The 24,553-nt window shown below is 37.1% G+C and overlaps 2 protein-coding genes across 2 annotated transcripts in view; one reads left to right on the top strand and one right to left on the bottom strand.

Annotated features, from left to right (window-relative positions):
• Positions 1-24,553, top strand: part of sv2a (synaptic vesicle glycoprotein 2A) — an 885,655-nt gene that overhangs the window by 693,846 nt on the left and 167,256 nt on the right. The gene's annotated exons all lie outside the window — the stretch shown is intronic.
• LOC114643389 (membrane-spanning 4-domains subfamily A member 8-like) overlaps positions 1-24,553 on the bottom strand; it is a 44,098-nt gene that overhangs the window by 13,930 nt on the left and 5,615 nt on the right. Inside the window, exons 2-4 of the mRNA XM_028791976.2 lie at positions 12,324-12,511; positions 8,199-8,309; positions 7,627-7,683 (exon numbers count right to left, since the gene is read on the bottom strand). Of these exons, the coding sequence (XP_028647809.1) occupies positions 7,627-7,683; positions 8,199-8,309; positions 12,324-12,488 (333 nt within the window). The 5' untranslated portion in view covers positions 12,489-12,511. The remainder of the gene's footprint in view (positions 1-7,626; positions 7,684-8,198; positions 8,310-12,323; positions 12,512-24,553) is intronic.

A 24,553-nucleotide genomic window follows, 5' to 3' on the forward strand; every position in this document is an offset into this window, starting at 1 on the left:
ATATTAACACGTGCAATTAAACGTGTGCATTTACGGGGTGATTTCTCAGGCTTAAAAGCTCGCCTTTTATTAAAAAGGTAAATGCAAACTGTTTTCATTCTGAAGGGCACAAACCACGTTGGATTTCAGCCATTAAACGCGCAAAAATGTCGGTACACCAGATAAATAAGCGCAACATATTATCAGTTGTATTGTATGCATAAAATACATATAGAAATGTGTTAATCGTTAACTAATATTATGGGATGGAGTTTTTTAACTTGCGCCTTGATTTAAACGATTGCATGTCTTGGTGGGTTTGCGTAGTTTATTGTCAATATCTTTACACCTCTTTTTAAGACTTATTGACTGAAACGGGCTTTCACGAAAAAAGTTAGGGCTTTGCTACAGGATACACCCTCCACAAGTTAAGGAAGTAAAAATAAAGGTATATTTTTCTGTTTTATTTAAACCTTTTAAGTTCGTATGCATAGCCCCATTTGGCTGTTTTAGTTTTTTTTTTTTTTCTTTCTTCAGTAATATTTAATCTCCTTAAAGAAAAAGAACATATGCATTTTACTTTTTTGGTATCTCTTTAGTAATATTTTAGTGTAAAAGGATAACCAGTATTAACACATGTGCAATTAAACGTGTGCATTTACGGGGTGATTTCTCAGGCTTAAAAGTTCGCTTTTTATTAAAAAGGTAAATGCAAACTGTTTTCATTCTGAAGGGCACAAACCACGTTGGATTTCAGCCGTTAAACGCACAAAAATGTCAGTACACCAGATAAATAAGCGCAACATATTATCAGTTGTAAGCTTACAATACATATAGAAATGTGTTAATCGTTAACTAATAGTATGGGATAGTGTTGTTCGACTCGCGCCTTGATTTAAACGATTGCATGTCTTGGTGGGTTTGCGTAGCTTATTGTCAATATCTTTCCACCTGTTTTTAAGACTTATTGACTGAAACGGGCTTTCACGAAAAAAGTTAGGGCTTTGCTACAGGATACACCCTCCACAAGTTAAGGAAGTAAAAATAAAGGTATATATTTCTGTTTTATTTAAACCTTTTAAGTTCGTATGCATAGCCCCATTTGGCTGTTTTAGATATTTTTTTCTATCTTCAGTAATATTTAATCTCCTTAAAGAAAAACAACATATGCATTTTACTTTTTTTTGTATCTCTTTAGTAATATTTTAGTGTAAAAGGATAACCAGTATTTAAACCTTTTATATTATTTTACACAATGTTGAAAAATTAATAAGAAAGCTACATATTTTGGCAGCTGCTGCTTTAATTTTCAATGAAATGAAAAAAGCTCTCCAAGAGAAAACCTCAATGAAGAAGAAACAGTTTGCACTATCTAAAAAGGAGAAACCCTCATTTATAAAGGTTTGCTGCAGATGACTTAACTGAAAATAAATTAATAGTTCCTATGTGTATAATACATATTTATCTATTTGACTTATGCCTTTATACCAGCAACTTGCAACATCTGAGGTACAATTTGTTACATTATCTTTGTTTTTTGCAGCACAGGCAGGTGAAGTGACTTCCTCAGGGTCACACAGTGGTGTCAGTACCAGAATTTGAACTGACAAGCTCTGGGTTTGCTGAAATATTACTGAAGAAAGAAAAAAAACGAAAACGGGCAAATGAGGCTATGCATACAAATGTCCATCCATCCATTATCCAACCCGCTATATCCTAAATACAGGAGCCAATCCCTGCCAACACAGGGCACAAGGCAGGAAACAAACCCCGGGCAAGGTGCCAGCCCACCGCAGGGCGCACACACCCACACACACGGGACAATTTAGAATCGCCAATGCACCTAACCTGCATGTCTTTGGACTGTGGGAGGAAACCGGAGTACCCGGAGGAAACCCAGACAGACACGGGGAGAACATTCAAACTCCACGCAGGGAAGCGAACCCGGGTCTCCTAACTGGCACCTTTCACTGAGCCACCATACCGCCCGCATACAAACTTAAAAGGTTTAAATAAAACAGAAATATATACCTTTATTTTTACTTCCTTAACTTGTGGAGGGTGTATCCTGTAGCAAAGCCCTAACTTTTTTCATGAAAGCCCCTTTCAGTCAATAAGCCTTAAAAACAGGTGTACAGCTAAACTTTTTTACATAACCTCTTTAACACACTACTTCTCCGCTGCGAAGCACGGGTATTTTGCTAGTATATATATATATATATATATAATTCAACGTCTGTCTTTAGGTCTGTTCACTTTTCACAGATTTAGATTGGGTTTTTTTCTATAATTTGCTTGAACATTCCGGTTGATTTTGTAACCTCTCTCATCGCGCTAAGTATCATAGTTCGCTTGAGGTATCGACTTATCGATTAATCCGAGAGAAACACAGTGGGCCAAGTGGAGGGGACAGGGTGTATCTTACATCCGCTTAGCTAGCAAACAAGAGAACTACTTAACGGATTTGACCTCACTTCCTGTTTTCCCCTTTAAAGGCCTCCACCTTTTCCCTATTCCCTCAGTTCTGTTTTGAACTCAGTTTTCTGCACATCAGTGCTGTGTAACATTTTTACAATTTTGCAGCCAGGATACCAATTATACAGGTGACTGCCCCAAACCTTGCTATGACTTGTGGTCAAGTTTGTGACAATATATATATTGCCTTTATATCGAGCCTAAGGAGTCAGGACTGCTTGATGCTACTGCTGACTCCAGGACTTTGTAAGCCTGCAACCACCGCAAAGGTTCAGTTTATCATTATCATTGAAACATTTATTGTTGGCTTTTTGTGGATTTCCATTTTGGAAGAACTTTTTGGATTCTGTGATTGTTGTTTTTGCTTGTATTTCTGGATTATATTTTTTGGATCATGAACTTTGAGTTCACTTTGAGGATTGCCTTCTAGGTATCCCTGCTGATATCTTTTCATCTCTTTCTTGTTTTGAATTCTCTTTTGTGAATAATGCTGCATATTTAAAAGAACTTTGCTGTCACTATGGACCAGGGATTTTATATAATTTTACATCTTCCTTTTAGAAATTACTTTTAATCTTTATCACGGTGCATTCAATGTTTTGCAGTGTGCCATCATTTCTTGGTCATTTATTGCATTAGTTAGTGCTCCTGTTCAATAATATGAAAAAAATCAAACATGGTGCGCACAACTGTCAGCTGTGAATGGACTTTAGAAATGCATGTTCTCATGGGTTCTTTGCTGTGGGTGGAAAGTTCATAAAGGCAAAAAACTTTTTTTAATAGAATGGAATTTGGACCTTGCAATGATCCTTAGAGAAAGGCAAAGTCTAATATTGATTTTTGTGCAAGCCTATTTCATGAAACATAATTGGTTTTGAGGTCTGATTGACATGTTTGCCTGGTGCTTACACTCAGCCCAATTCTCTTACTGGCGGTGCTGAGAGTAACACAGAAATTTTAACTGAGTGGCACATCTGTTTTAAAACTGCAGTGTAGGTGCTATCGAGGGACAAAGCTTGTTGCCTAGTGGCATGTGGACACCTGTTGCTTCACGGGCCTCCTATCCCCCAAACCCCTCCATCATTGATCGTGTGTTATTTTGTGTGTCACATGGCTTGATGCTTCGTGGGATACCCCAACCTCTGATTGTAAAATGAATATCTAATCTTCACATGGACAAATTTACAAGATTATTGAGATTTATAAAGGTAAATTGCTCAATTTATATTTAAATTTTATTCACTGAGTTAAAAACTTTCTAGGGGTTTAAAACATAGAAAAATTTAGTAACCACTGATGTACAATCTAGAGAACATCAAGGATAAAACCTCTTACATTTTATTGGTTTCTTCTAAAAATGAAATCTGCTGGTAGGTTTTATTTATTTGAAATAGGTTGTAATTTGTTCTTAATATTCAAAAGAGCTATTTTATGATTCTAAAACTTTAAACTTCACTGCAACACAACACTTTGCAGGTAGTCATACTTACTTTCCTCTACAGTCTGTCCATGCAGATTCCTTTATGATTACTATTATCAACAAATTAATGTGTTCCTTCAGCTTTCTCACATATGTATAAATTAAGATCTTAGAATATTGTTTTGTTAGATTAATAAAGTAATTTTTTGTGAAATGATTCTCTTCACCAGAGAGTGACAGTAAAGTGTGTTTTGTAAATCTGATTTTAGTTTCAAATGTTTCTTATGAGACAAAAGTAAGGTTTGTTTTTCATTTTGCTTCCCTTCTTGCTGAAGTCACATGTGCGACTTTCTAGTGAAAATGTACTTCCCCTGTCTAAAGTGATTGTTACAATATGCTTCATTAAATAAAGAATGTCTATAATTTTGTAAAGATTATTGAAATAAACAGACAACATAAGTACAATAGTAATACCAATGCAATGGTTACCAAGATCACTACTGGTGGACCCTTTTGACTGCAGATTTTTATTCCAATGAATTTCACAAGCAGTGCATCATTCTTGCTTAAAACTAAGCCCTTAGTTTAGCACACTGTCCTTTTAATTGTATTGTACAAAATTATGAAATATTTCTATTATTACATATACCTTATATGCTTAAGCTTCCTGTGCATATTCAGTTGTACCATATTAACTTGTTTGTTCATTTGTAAGAAACGAATTATTTTAGGGGTGTTTTGTACTTATTTAATATTTTTGTAAACCTTGGATTTTTTTTGCTATTATTACCTTATATTGCCATTTTGTTTTTTGTCTGCCATTTTATTTATTACAATAACCACTATTTTTTAGGATTGCTTAGGCATCAGCCACCAATTTGTGGGTAGCAATGCAGTAGTGTTCCCATCAAGTGACACTAGGAAACTTTGCGTGAAAACATCTTTACCCAGAAGGTGTCAATGTGCTCCTTGTGTCTAAAGCTTGGATTCAAAACAAAGCAAACAGTAACAGGATTAGGAGTGTGTTAGACTCTAAAAACCACAGTTTTCTTTGTTAAAGTTAATGTATAGGCTTTGCACCTATTACAAGTTTTCTTGATCTCAATCTTAGTTTCTTCTATTTTCCAGTCCATTTCAAACCTCTTTCATTCATGGCAGAAGATAATCTTGGACCCTTTTATATCGACTCTTTACAGTGACCCTGAAATTAAGAGAGTTCAGCAAAATCAAACAACTTTAGGAATATGAAAGAGAACAATGCAGAAACAACTTACTGATTAATCTAAATAATTCCACCACATTGTGCTAGAGTTTGGAACCTTGTAGGCAAAAGTACACAGTGTTATATTAGCTTCTGCTCATTGGGGGGCCTTCCAAGAACTAACAATTCTACATCCAAGCAGGATCTCAAGTGACCCAAATACTGAAGGGGACTTATAAATCAGTGTAGAGTAGAATTTGCAAAGCAGTCTTGATCTTATAATATAGGAAAGTGTAAAGGTGGAATTGATCATTTCACATTTTAGTGATTAGTTTGTCTGATGCTAACCACCCACACTGCTACTCTCTGATTTGTACTGCCACAGGGAAAAAAACAGCAGTCAAAAAGACAGGTCGAATTGAAAAATCAAAAACAGTCTGGGGTCAAAACCAAAAAGACAAACATGTGTTCATCAAAGTCAAAACAAATACACAAAATCAAAGACATCTGCCAGGAGTTCATAACTAGGAAACATAACTAAGTAATAGAAAAACATTATAGGAAGTATCCAGTCTTATATGATTTGCCTCAGTACAGCATCAGTTTATGTCTGGTGCTGTACTATTTAGTACAGCTCAAGGTTTGCCTTATGTATAGCATGATTTCTGGAACACTCCCTCTTGCAATAGGAACAGAAGATAGTGATGCAAAAAAAAAAACACAAAAAAGTGATGAGATCTCATCACATCATATCTCATTTTCCCATCTGCTTTTCCTGGTTAGGGTTACAGTGGCAGCAGACCAAGTATGTCAGACGTCCCTGTCCTAAGCTACAAATTACATCTCTTCCTGGGGATTTCCCAGGTGTTTCCAGGCAATATAACTAAGCACTTGAAAATTTTAGGAAGTATCCAGAATCCTGGTAGATGTGTATCAGTGCCACGCTGGTTTAAATACAGTTGCGTTGATGACATCATATGGCACAACTTCTGGGAATCGCCCTCTAACAGCCGGCCATTGTGTAAGGGGACCTGAAAATTGCATTGTGTTTGTATAACCTGATGTTAAAATGCAACAAAATGCCTAAATTCAAATTATAAAGATAAAATGAAAAACTTCAAGATTCAAAACCAATTATGCCCAAAATGAATGAATGAAACATAGAATTTAGAGGAGAATTTCATCAACCAGTAAGAAGTGATGTGGCAGTAAACTTGTTATTAAGTATCAAGCAGGGGAATTTGACCATTAATCATTACATGGTCACTGTTCTGCCATAGAAAATTACAATCAGAAAGAAGCAGTAGGAACAGGAAAGTGGAGATAAACATCAATAAGAGCACAAGGCCAGAGGCCAAAAGACTATCAGAACCTAAAAACCAAAACTGTAAACACTAACCGTAAGTAAGCTGAATAAATAAACATGCCAAAATTCATTTCCCTGAAAATGCTATATATCAAATCATTTATGATGTCTTCTGCATAATATCCACAAACTTGGACACTGAAAGTATTGTTCCACCATCTTATATAGGTGGACAGCAATGACCTAATATGTCACATGAACTGATGCTTTGACCCAGAGGTTCAGAAGAGGCAGATGGTCATCCACCTGAGGTTACCATCCCAAAAACTTGTTCCATAATGAATTGGGCTTTACAAGATTCTTAAGAAAACTGTAACTTTTACTTATAAACTGGCTTGTCAGGCCTATTTTAACATTCACTTGTCATTCCATGTTTCACAGGTCAAGCCAGTTCACATTAGTTCTCATAGGATACATCCCTCCCCTTCTTCCTTGATTGAAGTAGATTGTTAACAGAAGTTTGAGGTTAAAGAATTATTGGATTCTTGTTGGTGTTGTCCAGGAGTATATTATCTTGTGCACTGCTGTGGGTATGGTCCTGAGGATACACAGTATATTCAGGCCCCTAGACTGGTGCAACAATTTCAGTTGTGGGATCCTTCCAATCCAGATGGTTTTGTCTGGGGTGTCTGCCTTAGGAAGTGGTGCCATGCAATGATTTGCATGTTTTTCCCGACCTTGATCTTAGTCTCCTACATCTTGCATTTTTTTAAAGTAATTCCCTCACTGCCTTTTTCATTTGTGACAGTGCAGCACACAAGTGTACATGGCTATGAGGTAATCCCTTCCATTTAACATACAATGCAGTGTTAATTGCTAACCATTGGCATTGGATAGAATTGAGAGAGCACAATCTGCAGTAAAGTGTAAATTAAACAGAAAAAGGAAAACAAACTGTAAATACTACAAATATTTATAAACTGTTTAGAAATATTTGTTGGCAAGAAAGCCGATCACAGAGACCAATACAAAGTAAAATGATTGTGAAATTGGTTGTAATAAAAACCCTGAACCAAAGGGCTCCCATGGACTGAACATGAAAACCACCTGTAAAATATATTAGTATACAGTGTATATTTCTGGTTTCGATACAGCACATAAAAAAAAAAAAAATTCGGTTTCATATCACTGTTATTAAAGTAGAAATTGACCCAACCACCTCAAGTGACTGATTGTTGTACTTGCCAGTGATGCCTTTGGATTCTTGCCGGCCTCAATAGTCAGGGATCCAGAAACTATGTACTGTTAAAAGATAAATGTATATTTTTTTTAATTTTTAACAAAAATAAACACATAACATCTTCAAACACCACCCTATTCAGATTCACAGGGCTGAAGCCTCTTTCCTGGCAGCATATCTGAATGGACGAACCAACACTAGGAGGGACACGAGGCTACAACTGCACTCACAGCATCACACAATCTCAATTTAAAATCTCTTTCTGTGTGGAATTTCCTTGCACGTCTACTTCCAGCAGAAGTTCCAGTCTGTTTCCTTCTTTATACATTACGTTAAACTGCACCTAAATTATTTCTTTTGCAGATGCTTACAAATTAGTATTTCTCTGATAATATAATTAATGTTGTGCTTTATACAGATGGAGAAGTTATGTTTTGTCTAGCAGGTACACTTTTGTCTTGATTTTTAGCCATAAACTAAGTAATCTCAAAGATTTTTAGAATGACTGAAGAATATGGAATTTACTGTAGAAAATGTGCACTTACAATATAAAAGAAAGAATGTATAGATATCTTACCAGCAAACCTGTCCAAAATGGAAATGCAAGATCTGCCAAAGAATATGATGATGATAAGACAGAAATAAAACCAAACACTATGTTAACTATGCCAGATGTCAACTGTAATATCTGTAAAAGGAAAAAGTACAAATATTTGCAGCAGTATGTTTTTTGTAGATTTAAATTCAAAGACATTAGTAAATGCATGTATGTATTTTCTAGCCTATTGCAAATGTTCAACACAATAATGCTTGAACAAAAAAGTCAGTCAACATATAAAGTAGCCGGTGTATTTCATTTGTGTGCAAAATCCGACAAATTATTTTGTATTTGTGTACAACACACATACAGCAGCATGGATGGCAGTGTGTATAAAAAAGAAATGATTAACACAATAGATATTTGCTTAACTACAAAAGAAGAACATGCCACTTTATTCCCTTTAATTCAGCAATGTTTCACTTACTTACTATAACCCATACGTGGGGGAACTTTGGTCTTTGAGGACCACTATTGCTGTAGTGGAACTACGTAAGCACAAAGGACAAATGTGCACCAATGATACAAGAACACAGAACAAAATAGTACAGTGACAAATGAATAGAGGAAAAAAGAGCACAACGACAAATGTGTGTTGCTGATAAATCCCCCTGGGCAATAATTTCTCTATTACAAATACATAAGGCTATGAGCCAGATATTAAAATTACAACACCTGCAATACAGCAGCTAAGTTGGAATCCCTTTTTAAAGTCTACACAGACCCCAAGAAAACTGCTGGAATCTTTTTAAGCACCTGTACTCAGCAGCAGGATGGTAAGAGAGAATTAGTGGCTGTGGGGATGGCAGCAATAATGTATGACCAGAGTGGAGATGGCAGGAAGTGATGGTTTGATAAAAAGTGAGTGGGCTTCAGGATGTTGTTTGCGGGAAGTCAGAGGTCATAGAAGATTGGAACAGTAGAAAAACTTTGATGCGAACGGACCATTCAGCTCAACAAACCTCACTAATCCTATCCACTTAGTTCTACTGTCTACCACCCTACTTGGTTACTTATTCCATGTGCCTGTGGTCCTCAATGTGAAGGAAAACTTCCTAATATTTGTATGAAATGTACCTGTAACAAGTCTCTCTGAGTCTTTGTGTTCTTGTTGAAGTCATTTTAAAGTAATAATCTAGTTCTACTGTACTAATTCCTTCATAATTTTAAGTACTTCAATCCTGTCATCTCTTAATCTCCTTTTTTTTAAACTGAAAAGGTTTAATTCCTTTAGTATTTCCTCATAATTCATTCCTTGCAGTCCTTGAATCAGCCTAGTCGCTCTTCTCTGGACTTTTTCTAGTACTGTAATGTTTGACCAACACTGCATGCAGTGGTCTATGTAAGGTCTTACTTTTGCATTATAAAGCTTAAGAATAACCTCCTTTGACTTGTAATCTACACATCAGGGTGCTATATAACCTAACATTCTGCTAGCCTTATTAAAGGTTTCTGAACACCATCTGGCTTGTTAATGGTGATAAGTCCTTTTCATAAGTGGTACTTTCAATTTTCACATCTCACATTTTGTATTCAAATCTAACATTTTACTTCATATACATAATACCTTGCATTTACCTACAATACATGTTCTCTGTCACAAATCTGCCCAAGTCTTTATACTATCTAAGTCCTTTTGTAATAATTCTGGATTATATGCCAACCCACCTAGTTTGGTATCATCTGCAGACTTAATCATCTTGTTGTTTATATTCACATCCAGATCTTTTATATACTGTATATTAAAAATTGTAGCAGCCCCAGAACTGATCCCTGAAGGACACCACTCTTAACATCTTCCAATTCTGATAAGGTTCCTTGCATCATAAATCTCTGCTTCCTGTGTTTTAGCCAATTTTGCACCCATCTATACACTGCACTCTGAAATCCCTACTTCTTTTAGTTTAATGCCCAACCTCTTTTGGAACCTTATCAAAATACTTCCCGAAAATCAAGATAAACAGTATCATAGGCACTACTCTGATTGTATCTTTTTGCAGTTTCCTCATAGAATTCTAGCATTCTAGTAAAGCACAACCTCCCCATCTGAATCCATGCTGACTGCTCCCTAGCAATCCCATTCTTGCCATTTGTTGCTTAATCTTTTTCTTAATAATTTCTTCCATTAATTTATCTGGATGGACATTAAGCTTACTGGCCAATAATCACTTGGATCTGTCCAGTCACATTTTTTATATAACAGGATAATATTTGCCATTTTCCATTCCTCAGGAATTTATCAAGTGCTCAATGACTTTCTAGAAATATGTGTCAAGGGTTTATATACAGTATGTACCGCTAACCCCCTGCAGCACTTAAGGATAAATATTATCTGGTCAATGTGATTTGTTAGATTTCAGCCTATTTAATCTAAGCAGTACTTCTCCCTTTAGGGGGAAGAGGCAACATAAAGAAGGGAAAAAGAGTAAGTAATGATGCTGAACAGATTGATGCATGAAAAGCAAAAGCAGGAGTAATGCTGAAATTTTATTTAGCTTCTAGTAGTTTTATTAATCTGATCTTAATACGGTGCATGGGGAGATATATTTAGAGCCCAGCCTCTCAGAGATGATCAATTGGTGGTCATAATGATATGGTAAAAAGGGACAGAGCACTGGTTCAGAAGTCTGCTTGTGGTTGGAAGATACTAATATAGTTGAATGAGTTCTGGTAACTGGAGTTTTTTCAGCAGTTGAGTTGGATGTATCAATTGAGCAGATATAACAGAACCTGAAAGCATTGAATTCAGAAGATTAAATGGATATCGGGATGGAATACATACAGTGCATAATCTATATCAGTCAACATTAATTCAAAGTTATATATTAAGTAAAGCTTTATGAGCTATGAAGTTCTGATATATGTGTCACCACCGCTTACATACTAAAATTGTTTGAAGAATGGTAATGCTGTACCAACATGTGGAAAGAAGAAAAGATGAAGTAACATGATTATGCAGGATGTGGTAATGGGGAGAAGATCTGATACTACAGTTGTGTCAGGAAACATAATGACACATATGGAAGATGTGCATTTTAATAGTTTACGTTTTTTTAGGAAAAAGTGGCTGATGCTCTGAAGCAGGTTAAAAAAATTGACAAGGGTGAGAGATTTGTAACCAGACATTCTATCCAGCAACAAATGATATGTCCATCTCATACTGAATATATATGAAACAATGATAGCAGACAAGGTCAAATTTGTTTCTATTATGGATGATGTAGAAATTCATGGGTGATGAATGAATTAGTTTTGCTTTGAATATGGTGAAATCACAAAAAAATACTCAGGAGCTCATTGAAAATCTTTGAAATCAATGGACAAGGGGGAATTAAACTAGTTTAGAGAGGGTTATGATGGTGTGATGGACCTTTAAGTGTCCCTGAGGTATAAACCCATGCCTGTCAATAATGCTGGACCAATGATTGTGATTGAAAATGTGATCTGAGCTGTGAGGCAGCAGTGCTAACCACTGTGCCCCCCTGCCTCAAAAGCAAAACATGCAGACAAATGAATAACCACAAACAAAATACAATGAATGGCCACAAACTAGATAGATAGATAGATAGATAGATAGATAGATAGATAGATAGATAGATAGATAGATAGATAGATAGATAGATAGATAGATAGATAGATAGATTATTGAGCTCATAGAGTTGTTCGCAGTACTGAATGGCTTTGCCACAAACCAGGTACTATAAACTAATCTTGGAGTTCCAGCAATCTCACATCCACATAAGGGAAGGGGTACAACACAGCTGGCATGTTGCTTTTGTTTTCAATCTATCTGTGCCGAGGCTATGCAGATGCCTTTCACTTGTTTTCTTCCATCAAAAAAGATAGAAACACCTTGTAAATAATAATAATAATAAATAATTTTTAATACTATTACTTCACAGGGTCTCATGTGTTTTTGACTCTGGGTGAAGGCAGGTTCCTTTAAGGATTGTTTTGACTAGGCACTGTGGCACATGGCTAATTGTGTATGCATTTAGCTATCACCCCAGGGTGCAGCCACAGGGACTTGAAAATTGCTTTTCACCACTCAGTGCCACCAATTCCTTACTGGAACTTTGGAAGTACTAGTAAAAAAAAACTTACCCCCAATATACAAAGTTCTCCTTTCTGAAATGTGTTCAACACTTTGGGGAGCTGAATTTTATTTAAGTTCTCCGACTTGCAGGTAGCTGTTACAACAGGAGAAACTGATTGATCTGCAGTAGTCTTAGGTGGCTGGGATTGAATGACATTTGCTCTTTTCTCCATCCTTCTCAGTTAGTACAGAGATCCTGTAAAGAAAAAATTACCAGGCAAGATGATATGTATGTATTTATTCTAAAACATTGATGGACTCCCTTTCCATGATATAGCCCAGTAAATTTTCAACCAGTCATTTTAAAGTATTTAGTAGCTTGTTAAGGTTATTGGTTTGGACATGTGCAGAGGAGAGATGCTGGGTATATCGAGAAAAGAATGCTAAGGATATAACTGCCAGGCCTAAGAGAAGGTTTATGGATGTGGTGAGGACATGAAGGTCGTGGGTGTAACAGAGCAAGATGCAGAGGACAGGAAGATATGGAAAAAGATGATCCCCTAATGGGAGCATCCAAAAAAAGAAGAAGAAGTAGCTTGATAAGGTTATCTTTAGCCTAAAAAATATCTCCTCTTGAAATACACACTAAGTTGCAGACTTTAACAGATTCCTTGTAAAGTATGCTTAATTTTTAAAAGTAAAAATTATGCCTGGTCTCAGAATGAACTTGCTGGGCATTTCAAATATCATGTGGGATCTATTGAGTCAGTGTCTTGAACATAGAATTTAACTAACAGTGCTTGTACTTATATTGTTACTTCAGACATTCTTAACAAGTTCCACAGCTGGAAACAAGGAATCCTGTTTACGTACCATGAGAATAATCAGGTTTACAAATTCTGGATAACAGTGTGGATAGTTTCTTCTCCCAATGTATTTTTTCCAAACAAAGGAAACATTGTGTATACAGTTTTTGCAAAATAAGCCAGGTAACACTGGTTGTAACTGCAGAGTGATTAATATCATTTGTTTATTGAGAAATAAAATTAAAATAACTGATAGAAAGGAGAGGATTTTCTGGTTCTACTTTATCTTTATTTATTGTCAAATACACTGCAAAAGCATAGTGAAATTCTTAAGTCACAGTTGCAGGTGTTATGGAGGAGTAGGGAAATATATGCAGGCAGTAATAAAAATAATATTAAATAACATGAAATTTACATGACATAGTGCAAAACAGAGCTATACAAACATATAAAGTATATAGGTGGAGTACAGATAGCAAAAGTAAGCTCAGATTTAACCAGAGTTAAGTGACATTAAGGTGTAAGGGAACTGTCCCTAAAGCAGGTAGAACATACGATAAGGCTCAGGAAAGGGCAAGAGTGAAAACAGTTGATGGGCTGAATGGCCAGCATCAGTAATGATGAATTCAACCCTCTTCAGACAGCAGGTGAAGTACATGGTATGGAGCTGTGGAAGATCAACTCCCATGAGTTTGGAAGCAGTGTGGACAGTCATTTGGAGGAGCTTATGAAGTCAGGTTACCAAAATACACCATGATGCATCTAGTAAGGTTGCTGTCAAATGTACAGCAGTAGAAGTTAGTAAGGATTTTAATTTGTACTCTAAAGCTCAGGTAAAACACTTTGCTGATCATTTTTGAGGACACAGATGGTGCTGGCAGGCAGAGAAAGGCAGTTGGTGATCTGGACACCCAGAGTTGTTGATAGAAACTGGAGCATGTTTGTGTTGTTCTTCCTGAAGTGACAGAGACCTTGTTTGTCTTTTTCAGAGAGAGGTTGTTATCATGACACCGCATAGTCAGGTCTTTTACCTCCCTCCTGTAAATGGTTTCATCATCAATGATGATAAGGCCAATCATGGTGGTGTTGTCCGTAAACTTGATAATGCTGTTAACCACATGCTTTACTACACAGTCATAGTTGAAAAGGTTGTATAGCAGAGGGCTGAGGTAACAGCTTTTGCTGAGTACCAGTGTTGGTGAACAGTGTGGAGGAGTTCCTGTTGCTGATCCCCACTTAATGGGGCTTATTTACCAGGAAGTCAAATACTGTGGTATAGACAGAATTGCTCAGACCCAAGGTTTCTGAGCTTCAGCACTAGACCGGTGTTAAAGGCAAAGCTATAGTCAATGATAGCATCCACACAGGGTGAGGGAAATCGTATCATCCACAGATATGTTCTTACACGTGTTGAGTTAAGAAAAAAACTTTCAATTAGAAGCTAAATCAGCATGATATTCAAAAGTTCCTTAAATTTATATATCTATCTGTTTCAAAATTTGAGTAAGTATACATCTAAAAATAATGAACATCTAAAAGACAAATTTTAAATCATAACTATGAAAAAGCCTCTAACCTCAAAACTGAAGATGGAATAAATATATGACACTCGACCACATGCAGCTAGTGTGTGCAGTTTTCTGAGCAAGTGCCATTAACAACATATACATTATGTACACCACATACTGTATAGTTATGAGACATGATAATATTGTCCAGCAGTGTAAGCATAATTATATTTGTCAGAAAGATTATAATCCTTTTCACATATAGTAAGTATCTAAAAAACTGATTGTACTTTTCAATGTATTTTATATACCTAACATAATGCAAAGAAGGCCAAATGCTATCTGAGCCAATCAATTTCTGACTTAAGTTAATGATAAAAAGAATTGACACCAACAAAGTTAATACATTGTAAGTGTGAATGTTGAACGTCAGTATATAACTTGACTTTCCTTCACAGTCAATTCTCTTAATTTTAGATAATGAAGCACTTCCTCCTCTAAAAATGGGTTCCAGCTGGTTAACTTTTCATACAAGAAAATGTACGGGAGATTGTCTTTCATTAGAAGCACAACTCACTAGTTACAGTACTTGACACTCAGGCGTTCTAAGCCCTTAAAAGAGAGTATAGTAATACTTTACTGGCCTGCTCCACTGGTTGGCTCTCCACTTGAACTCTCCTTCTGTGCAGGGAGAGAGACTTCCAAGTCACATTTCCAATAACCACCATAGACATTAATGTTGTAGCAATACTGAAGTCTTGATTTAGCACACGTTTTCACTGTGGAAAACCTGAGCATATTGCTCACGACTTTTATTTGCTATCTAGCTGAATCAACGGAGACTGAAATGCTATCTCACCGAAATGTGTGAAAAAAAACCCAAAAATGTTATTATATACAGTAAACATTTTGTTAACGAGATGCAACATTCCTGCTCAAAGGAAACTGGGACACAAGTGTAAGTGTAGGAGTTAGAAATACACTGCATATGTGAAAATGTGAAGAGATACAACACCAGGCTTCTTCTAATTAAATTCTGTGGGGAAATTGTAAAATCATGAACTGCTGTCTCACATGTACACTCTAGACCAATCATAATAGCTGAGCAGAATAGTCCCTTTGTCCAGGTTCTCAAGGTTTGTAAAAGACAACTGCCGCAGTCTCTGGAATATTGTTAGCAAGCTTGCAGCCTTTTGGAGTCATTCAGCCAGTTGCAGAGAAATGATAAAACCCCAGCTTTGCATTCAGGCAAGCATGTTTCACAGATGAAAAATGAAACAGGGATTGGAAGTTGAGGTTTCTACTGTTCTTGATAGAAGAATGGCTTTTCTATCAGGTGGTAGCTGATCGAATTACTGCAAATTATATTGAACAACCAGTTCTGCCACACAGTGTTAGAGAAGCAGTCTTGTACCTCACTCACTCACACAGGGTACCATTTTGGAATTGTGTTATTTAATGAATCTCACTAAGGACATGGACATGTTTTGTAATAGTTGCCTGGACTGCCAGAAAATGTCTGCAGAGAACCTGCCAATTCAAATGATCAAGGTTCCATTTGAAAAAGTGGGAATATTAGAATTAAGAAGGGGGACCGGAGGGTGTGTTCCAACTACAGAGGGATCACACTCCTCAGCCTCCCTGGAAAAGTCTATTCGGGGGTTCTGGAGAGGAGTGTCCGTCGGATAGTCGAACCTCGGATTCAGGAGGAACAGTTTGGTTTTTGTCCTGGTCGCGGAACAGTGGACCAGCTCTACACCCTTAGCAGAGTCCTGGAGGGTGCATGGGAGTTCGCCCAGCCAGTCTACATGTGTTTTGTGGACTTGGAAAAGGCGTTCGACCGTGTTCCTCGGGGAATCCTGTGGGGGGTGCTCCGGGAGTATGGAGTACCGGACCCCCTGATAAGGGTGGTTCGGTCCCTGTACAACCGGTGTCAGAGCTTGGTCCGCATTGCCGGCAGTAAGTCGAACCCATTTCCAGTGAGAGTTGGACTCCGCCAGGGCTGCCCTTTGTCACCGATTCTGTTCATAACTTTTATGGACAGAATTTCTAGGTGCAGCCAGGGTGTTGAGGGGGTCCGGTTTGGTGGACTCAGGATTGGGTCACTGCTTTTTGCAGATGACGTTGTCCTGTTTGCTTCATCAGGCCATGATCTTCAGCTCTCTCTGGATCGGTTCGCAGCAGAGTGTGAAGCGGCTGGGATGGGAATCAGCACCTCCAAATCCGAGACCATGGTCCTTAGCCGGAAAAGGGTGAAGTGCCCTCTCAGGGTTGGGAGCGAGATCCTGCCTCAAGTGGAGGAGTTCAAGTATCTCGGGGTCTTGTTCACGAGTGAAGGAAGAATGGAGCGTGAGATCGACAGACGGATCGGTGCGGCGTCCGAAGTGATGCGGGCTCTGCATCGGTCTGTCATGGTGAAAAAGGAGCTGAGCCATAAGGCAAAGCTCTCAATTTACCGGTCGATCTATGTTCCTACCCTCACCTATGGTCATGAGCTATGGGTAGTGACCGAAAGAATGAGATCGCGAATACAAGCGGCTGAAATGAGTTTCCTCCGCAGGGTGTCTGGGCTCTCCCTTAAAGATAGGGTGAGAAGCTCAGTCATCCGGGAGGGGCTCAGAGTAGAGCCGCTGCTCCTCCGCATCGAGAGGAGTCAGATGAGGTGGTTCGGGCATCTGATCAGGATGCCTCCTGGACGCCTCCCTGGTGAGGTGTTCCGGGCACGTCCAACCGGGAGGAGGCCCCGGGGAAGACCCAGGACACGCTGGAGGGACTATGTCTCCCGGCTGGTCTGGGAACGCCTCGAGATTCTCCCGAAAGAGCTAGAAGAAGTGGCCGAGGAGAGGGAAGTCTGGGCATCTCTACTCAAGCTGCTGCCCCCGCGACCCGACCTCGGATAAGCAGAAGAGGATGGATGGATGGATGGGAATATACATCATAGGCCCACTTCCAAGGAGTAAGAAAGGTTGCAAGTACATACTGATAATAATAGATTATGCAAGAATCTGAGGTCACCTCGTATCACAAGGCAAACTCCTCCAAATTAATGGAAGAATTTGTATGAAGCACTCTGTTATAAGGAGATTAATCACGTGTCTAACATCCGCAAATTATAGTATTAAATAATTTAACAAGATGTTGATGCAAATGATATGATGCATTATGCACGAATAGCCAAAACAGTTTAGTTTTTTTCATGTATTAATTCAATGAATCCCCTACTGGTCTCAATCTGTTCTCATGGATGTTTGGGAGACAAGCCTTGTATGATGTTGAAAAGGGATTACAATACAATACAATACAATTTATTTTTTGTATAGCCCAAAATCACACAAGAAGTGCCGCAATGGGCTTTAACAGACCCTGCCTCTTGACAGCCCCCCAGCCTTGATTCTCTAAGAAGACAAGAAAAAACTCCCAAAAAAACCCTTGTAGGAAAAAAATGGAAGAAACCTTGGGAAAGGCAGTTCAAAGAGTGACCCCTTTCCAGGTAGGCTGGGCATGCAGTGGGTGTCAAAAAGAAGGGGGTCAATACAATACAGTACAATACACAGAACAGAACAAATCCTCAGTACAGTATAAAAATAAAAATTTTAGAAGTATGGACCAGAATTTAACAGTAGATTATATCACATAATATGATTTGGATTTGTTTAGAATCCTGGAGACCTCATTCATCAAACTGCCTCCCCCATTTGGCCATTCCACAGCTGAAATAGCGCTAATCCGATGAAAGGACCCCTCTTTCCCACGATTCCTGCGATCCTCCATCAGGGATGACTTTACCTTAGGCAGGCAAAACAAGGATTGAGAAGATAACTTTGAAAAAGAGGACAAATGATGAAAAGAGACACAAACCTTAAGCTTACAGAGAAAAACTGTCTACATCGCCTTGTGAGGAAGCACTCACCAGGTGAAAAACTAATATGAAAATGGCTATATATGATCAAAATAATATTTTTTTTAGCAAAATGGCATGGACCTGCTACTATTAGGAAGAAAGCCCAATAAATTATACATCTGGATTACACTAAGGATTGGACAGTTCAGTTGACGCAGTGGCTTTGTGTTCTCCAGTCTGGTGCTTTTGTTTGTTTGGTTTTGTTTTTGATCGTCAAGTTGTGTCATTCTAACCATTTATATAGCAGTAAGGATTTAATTGAGATTGGATTACAGTATAAATGAACATCATAAACCACTTTCAGTGGATTTATAACATACTGGAATATATAGTGAGAGCACCAGGAACACTGTGGATTATTATCAAACTCTGTAAGGGACGGAGACGTCGGAGAGAGAGAAAACAGAAGGGGGAATGCCTCCAGTACTTAACATCTTTCTCACCAACACAAGATCAATTACTTACAAAATAGTTGGAGCTACACATTGCTGCAAATGTTTTCATCCAAAATTGTTCTGTAAGGATCATTTCGGGGACTCGGCTTCACCCGCAAATCCCTGATGCTACAATACAACTAGCAGATCGTACAATGAACCGGCAGGATAGGAATAAAAATTTGGGTAGAAAAGAGGTGGTGATTTACTGTATGCATGTATGTGTGCAATGACTGGTGTATTAACAGCAGAGATATAGACAGACAGGCAGGTTTGAGGTAAGGAAGCCCAACATGACCACACTAACCACACCAGCCTCCAAAACCCAAATACTCACTCTGCAAGAACTTGAGGACATAAGGTGAGACGTGTGCTCAGAACAGTAAACCCAAGGAAGGCCACTGGTCCTGATGGAGTATCTGGGAAGATACCCAAAGCATGCATTAACAAACTTGCCGCAGTTCTCACAAAGATTTTTAATCTTTCTCTCGCATCAGCCATTATTCCACCCTGCCTAAAATGATCAATCATTATTCCTCATATATTACCCACTCTTGCTATCTCACCAGAGCCAAAAAACATCATGAAAGATTTTTCACAACCTTGTCACCACCTGTTTTAACTGTTGCCCTCTGGTCAGCATTATAGATCTTTGAAAGTACGGACTGATAGATTCAGAAACAATTTCTTTCCAATTGCCATAGATACTTTCAACAAAATGAGCAAATTAAAATGATTTAAATAATTTGTTTTTTAGTCAGTGCTGCTGCTGCTCATACATACTGCTACTCTCATGCAGCTACTACCCAGTGGAAAGGTATTATTTTACTGTATTATTTTATCTCAATTATTTGTAACTATACTTTTATATATATATTTTTTTTAATATTACTGTTTTAAGTTTTTATCTTTTTCTTTCTTGTATTATGTGTTGTAGCATTAGTTGTGTTTCACAAAAAAGTAGGGTCGTTTTTGCTTTTTGTACCCAGTTCAAGTGGCACTCGTAATTTTGCTGTAATTATTTTACAATGACAATGAAGACTTTCTTCTTCTTCTTCTTTTTCTTTTTCTAGAGGAATAAAATGACAGAAATAATTTAAAGAAAACCTTCCAGGTGTGAGATATATTTGCTGATGAAACCATATTGTGACTGTTGTATAGAATGAAACTAAGTGAACAAATAATTTCCTGGGAAAACTATTTTCTGAACACAAAGCCCTGAGTGAAAATTCAGATACCTCTTTGTGTAGAAGTGAAATACATAGATGCTCCTGGGCATGATAAAAGAAATTGCAAATGTGATTGAACAATTGTTCCCAAACCAGATATATTTCTGTAGACTTTAGGTAACTGAAAAAAATGTCCAAATTAGATACTTACCCCTTGTAGTTGATGAACTGTTTGAAACGCTTGGACAAGCAAACTATATCTCCACCCTGAACATAACAAAGCAGTAATGACAAGTGATACTTGAGGAGAAATGTTTTTATACCAGATGAATTATACTTATTCTTTAGATTGTTATGTGGGCTTCATGCAGAGGCGTAGCTAGGGTATTCAGCGCCCGGGAACAACTGAAGATTTCGCGCCCCCTCCTGTTTGCCAAAATGCAATGGGGAAGGGAAAGAAATTTTTTAAAAATGTATTTAAAATAATAGTATTTTAAGAAAAAAAAATCATATTTTTATTTTAAATAGTTTTAAATTTTTAAATATTTTAATTTTTTAAAGCACTTTTATGTGTATATTTTCAAGGTTTTGCTAAAGACAACAATGGTAGTTCGAAAATATAATTATTCTAAAATATTATTCAAATATAACATTACAAAAACTTAAACATTACATTGGATATAATAATATAATAACCTGAAAATGAAGTTAGTGTAAAGTAAAAAAAATAGTTTGATGTATAATGCTTTAAATGTAATTATTAAGTTCAAAGAGAAATTTTCCTAGCCTTTGCTGCTGCCAATTTATCGATTAGTTCATCAAAATGTATGCTGTCGGTAACCTCCCGCTCCACACTCAGCAAAGCCAAGGCTGACAATCTTTCCTGTGCTATGGATGATCTCAGGTAGGACAAGATAAGTTTTAATTTACTGAAAGATCTTTCGCAACTGGCGATGGAGGTTCCAACAGTCAGTAAAATCTGAAGACCAACTCTCAGATTTGGAAATACATCTTCCCCATACTGTACAATAAAGCAAAGCAGGTCCTCTGGTGTCGAAAGCTCTTGTCTTGAATAGCATTCAGCTGCATCTTTTCTTACAAAAATCAAGAATATTTATATAATAATTAAAAATTTATATATTACTTATCCCTTAAACTATGTTGTCTGAAACATTGAAAAAAAATATGAAAGAATGCATGAGATCCTGATTATTTTATTGTAATTAAAAAGTCAAATGTTTGTACGTGTTTGTATAATTTAATAAATAAAAAATCTCCGAAAATGATAACCCCGCCTCATGTTTTTTAAAATCTAAATCAAGTCATTAGTTTTTGTAAGAAAAAATTTGTTTTCCGCATTTAAAAATGATTTTAAAGAAAGTATATAGCAAATTATAAAGCAAAATAATTATATATTTATAAAAACTACATTACTTACAATTTATTCGTAAGAAAATATGATGGGGAAACGTCTAGACTTTTGCAGCCATCTACTAGAATACTTCACCACAGCCCAATCAATTTTCTATAAAACTCATAAACACAAATCACTTGGCACAAAGAAATGGCATTTAGACAATGATAAACTAATGCCTCATGTCAGTCACGCGACCAGTTTAATAACGGCAAAAATGCTTCTGGGTGGGAGTCAAGCATGTTAGAGTAGTGGAGGGGATAAAGTATTTTCTGTTGGGTATGTTTGTTATTTACTTTTTAGTCCATTTAAGATTGGAAAACATTTCATTCTAAAATTTCGTAACATCAATTTGGCGCCCCCTGGATGCTGTGCCCGGGGACAGATGTCCCCCCTTGCCCGCCTCCCTAGCTACGCCACTGGCTTCATGGAACCTTCTTCACACTTCAGTGAATGGTAGGACAGATTTTAAAACCCTATGTAGAATTCTTGGGTGCTTATCTGTTGTGACCCCTTACTATCAAAAATAGCAAAACAGGGGGACTCTAGCCTCAAAACTAACAAAACCCACACCTGCCCTCTTCTGAATGACTGCACCCAATGAATGAGCCTCATCCCAGGCAGCCTAGACCCAAACTCAAAAGACAAGCATCTCAACCGAAAGTTGGTATCTTAACAATGAAGCAGGGGTCAACATCAGGCAACCAATTGTGAAAGAATCACAAATCAAAATCAAGAATTATAAACCAGAAAAGTCAAAGTTGCAGTGAACATTGCAACTTCACCTTAATTATCTGCTGAACATTGCAACTTCACCTTAAATATTTGCTGGGGCCAGTTCCTCAGGTGCATGCTTAGATGCATCTGTATGGTTAGGTTCCAACATAAAGGAGACCGGGCAGATAACAAATAATACTTCTACATAAAATAGTAATGCAATATACAAATTACAAAATAATTCACAAAAGCGCTATAAAAAATCAAAATAGTATGTACTATAATATTTAAACTATAAAGAGAAAACAAAACCAAAAAACAATTCATAACATAAAAATAATATCTGGGAGATATAAATACCAAATAAACAAATAATAAACTTGATCGTGGTCAAGCACCCTGGCTGAACCATGACACAATCTGGATGATGTATTAATTGTATTAACAACTGGTATATGTACCTTATGGGTTTGAAGGCCATGTTAAATGGTCTAAAGGAGGGCAAGCACATAAAACACAAGCTTTGCATGCAAGTAACTCACAATTTGATTGGTATTGGTTTAAAAAAACACAGATGAAGAAATCAGGAAACCACTAGCATATCTCTTTCTTGAAACTCAGGAACAAGTACTTGTATTTTAAGGTTTTGGTGGTTATTATAGAGGATTTATTCCAATTTTTGCAATGTGACCAGTACCACCAACTGATGTAACAAAAGACTAGACTAATCATACAATCGTATAACTTAAGTTTACAAAAAAATCACTCACATGCATGCCTCGCATCTTTCCCTAAGCGAGGCCTACAAATACAGATTTGGGGTGAGTTTTTGCAAATATCTGAAGGATAGAAACAAACATTGCATGTCTAAGCAGAATGCTGTTGCCTAGGAAAGTGAGGTATTCAGCTATAGAAAAGAAATGTCTTGCAATCAAGCGGGCAATTGAATTTCTCTGTTATTGCCAAATGGGACCATTGTCTCACTCTTGTTACTCTTGTTACAGTAGCAGTACTGGAATAAGGACTCAAATTCCAGACTTAATAGGTTGCTCCTATCACTCCAACCTTTTCTTTGCTGCAACACTTTCCATTTTCACCGCATATTAATGTTGTTTTGCCATGTCTTGCTAAACCCACAACTGAATATTGCTTTGTTCAGTAAGAATGCAAAGTTGATGGGTGAGGTTGTGTGTATAAACAGAAGGCCAATCTCTTTTCCCCATTCACCTAATATGAAGTAGCACGGCAGGTTTTGTAGAAACTTTTTTAAAGAGAACCATAACTAAAAAAAACACCTTGCTGTATCAGCTGCATTCAATTCCCACAACCTTTAACAACTCCACGCTGTCGTGATGAATTTAGCCTTTTAAAGGGCACAATGGTATTATTTCTGTTCTGCTTCATGGCTGGTCTTTCTCTTGAACTCTCCATCAGGCTTCTCCATTGCAGGAGTCTATGGATTGTGCTAGAATTTTGCTCCTGAGGATTCCTCAGTTCTCCTTGGATGAGCAATACTTTTATTGAATTCTAATGAATGCCTACTGTCTGAGAGAGTCTAGTCACCGTTCTACAGAACTGCCACTGTGCTTCCTGTGACAGCATGAAGTTAATGTTTTCTAACTCTTTTATAATCTCTGTGCTGTTTTTAAAACAAATTGTGTTACTGCAAACAAAGAAGCAGCATGGATTCTTCTATTTTGACAATATGTTACAGATAATCACTGGCCTTCAGTTCAACAATCCTTTTCAGGCACAAAAATCTGAGAACAAATCATATGCTCGATTTTGATCAGACAAACCCTTTTTTCCAAATCCCTCCATTGTTTCCCATTATGACTATAGAGTCAAGAGTCTCAAGATTCAGTTTCCATTGGAACCTTCTAGTTCATTCTTATCTTATCATTTTAATGCCTGCTTTCATATGACAACTCTATGCAGCTTCCTTAAACTAGGCCTAATTAGGATAAACTTGTTCAACAGCCACTAAGCACTTGCCAACAATACCACTCTTAAGACCAGCTCAAAATGTGGATAATGACATTCCCATTCTGTAATGAGTTTGTCATTGTCCTTGTTAAAACAATTTTCCAACACCACAAGGTTCCTGAGAATATAATTAAATTTAATTGCATTATGTTCAATTCAGTTTATTTTTATAGCTCTCTTCACTGAGTGCAGGCTAATACTGTAGCACTGTAACAAATTCACAGGTAAAATACATGTACAAACTTTACAAAGTAATAATTACATAATGCATACAAATAAATATGCAGATTTGTTTAAACACAGAGTAAAACAAGGTACTTTCAAACTAATTAACATTAATGGAACTTTACAATATCTGTCTAT

Source organism: Erpetoichthys calabaricus, chromosome 2 (genome assembly GCF_900747795.2).
Source record: "Erpetoichthys calabaricus chromosome 2, fErpCal1.3, whole genome shotgun sequence".
In the NCBI taxonomy this organism is placed as follows: Eukaryota; Metazoa; Chordata; class Cladistia; order Polypteriformes; family Polypteridae; genus Erpetoichthys; species Erpetoichthys calabaricus.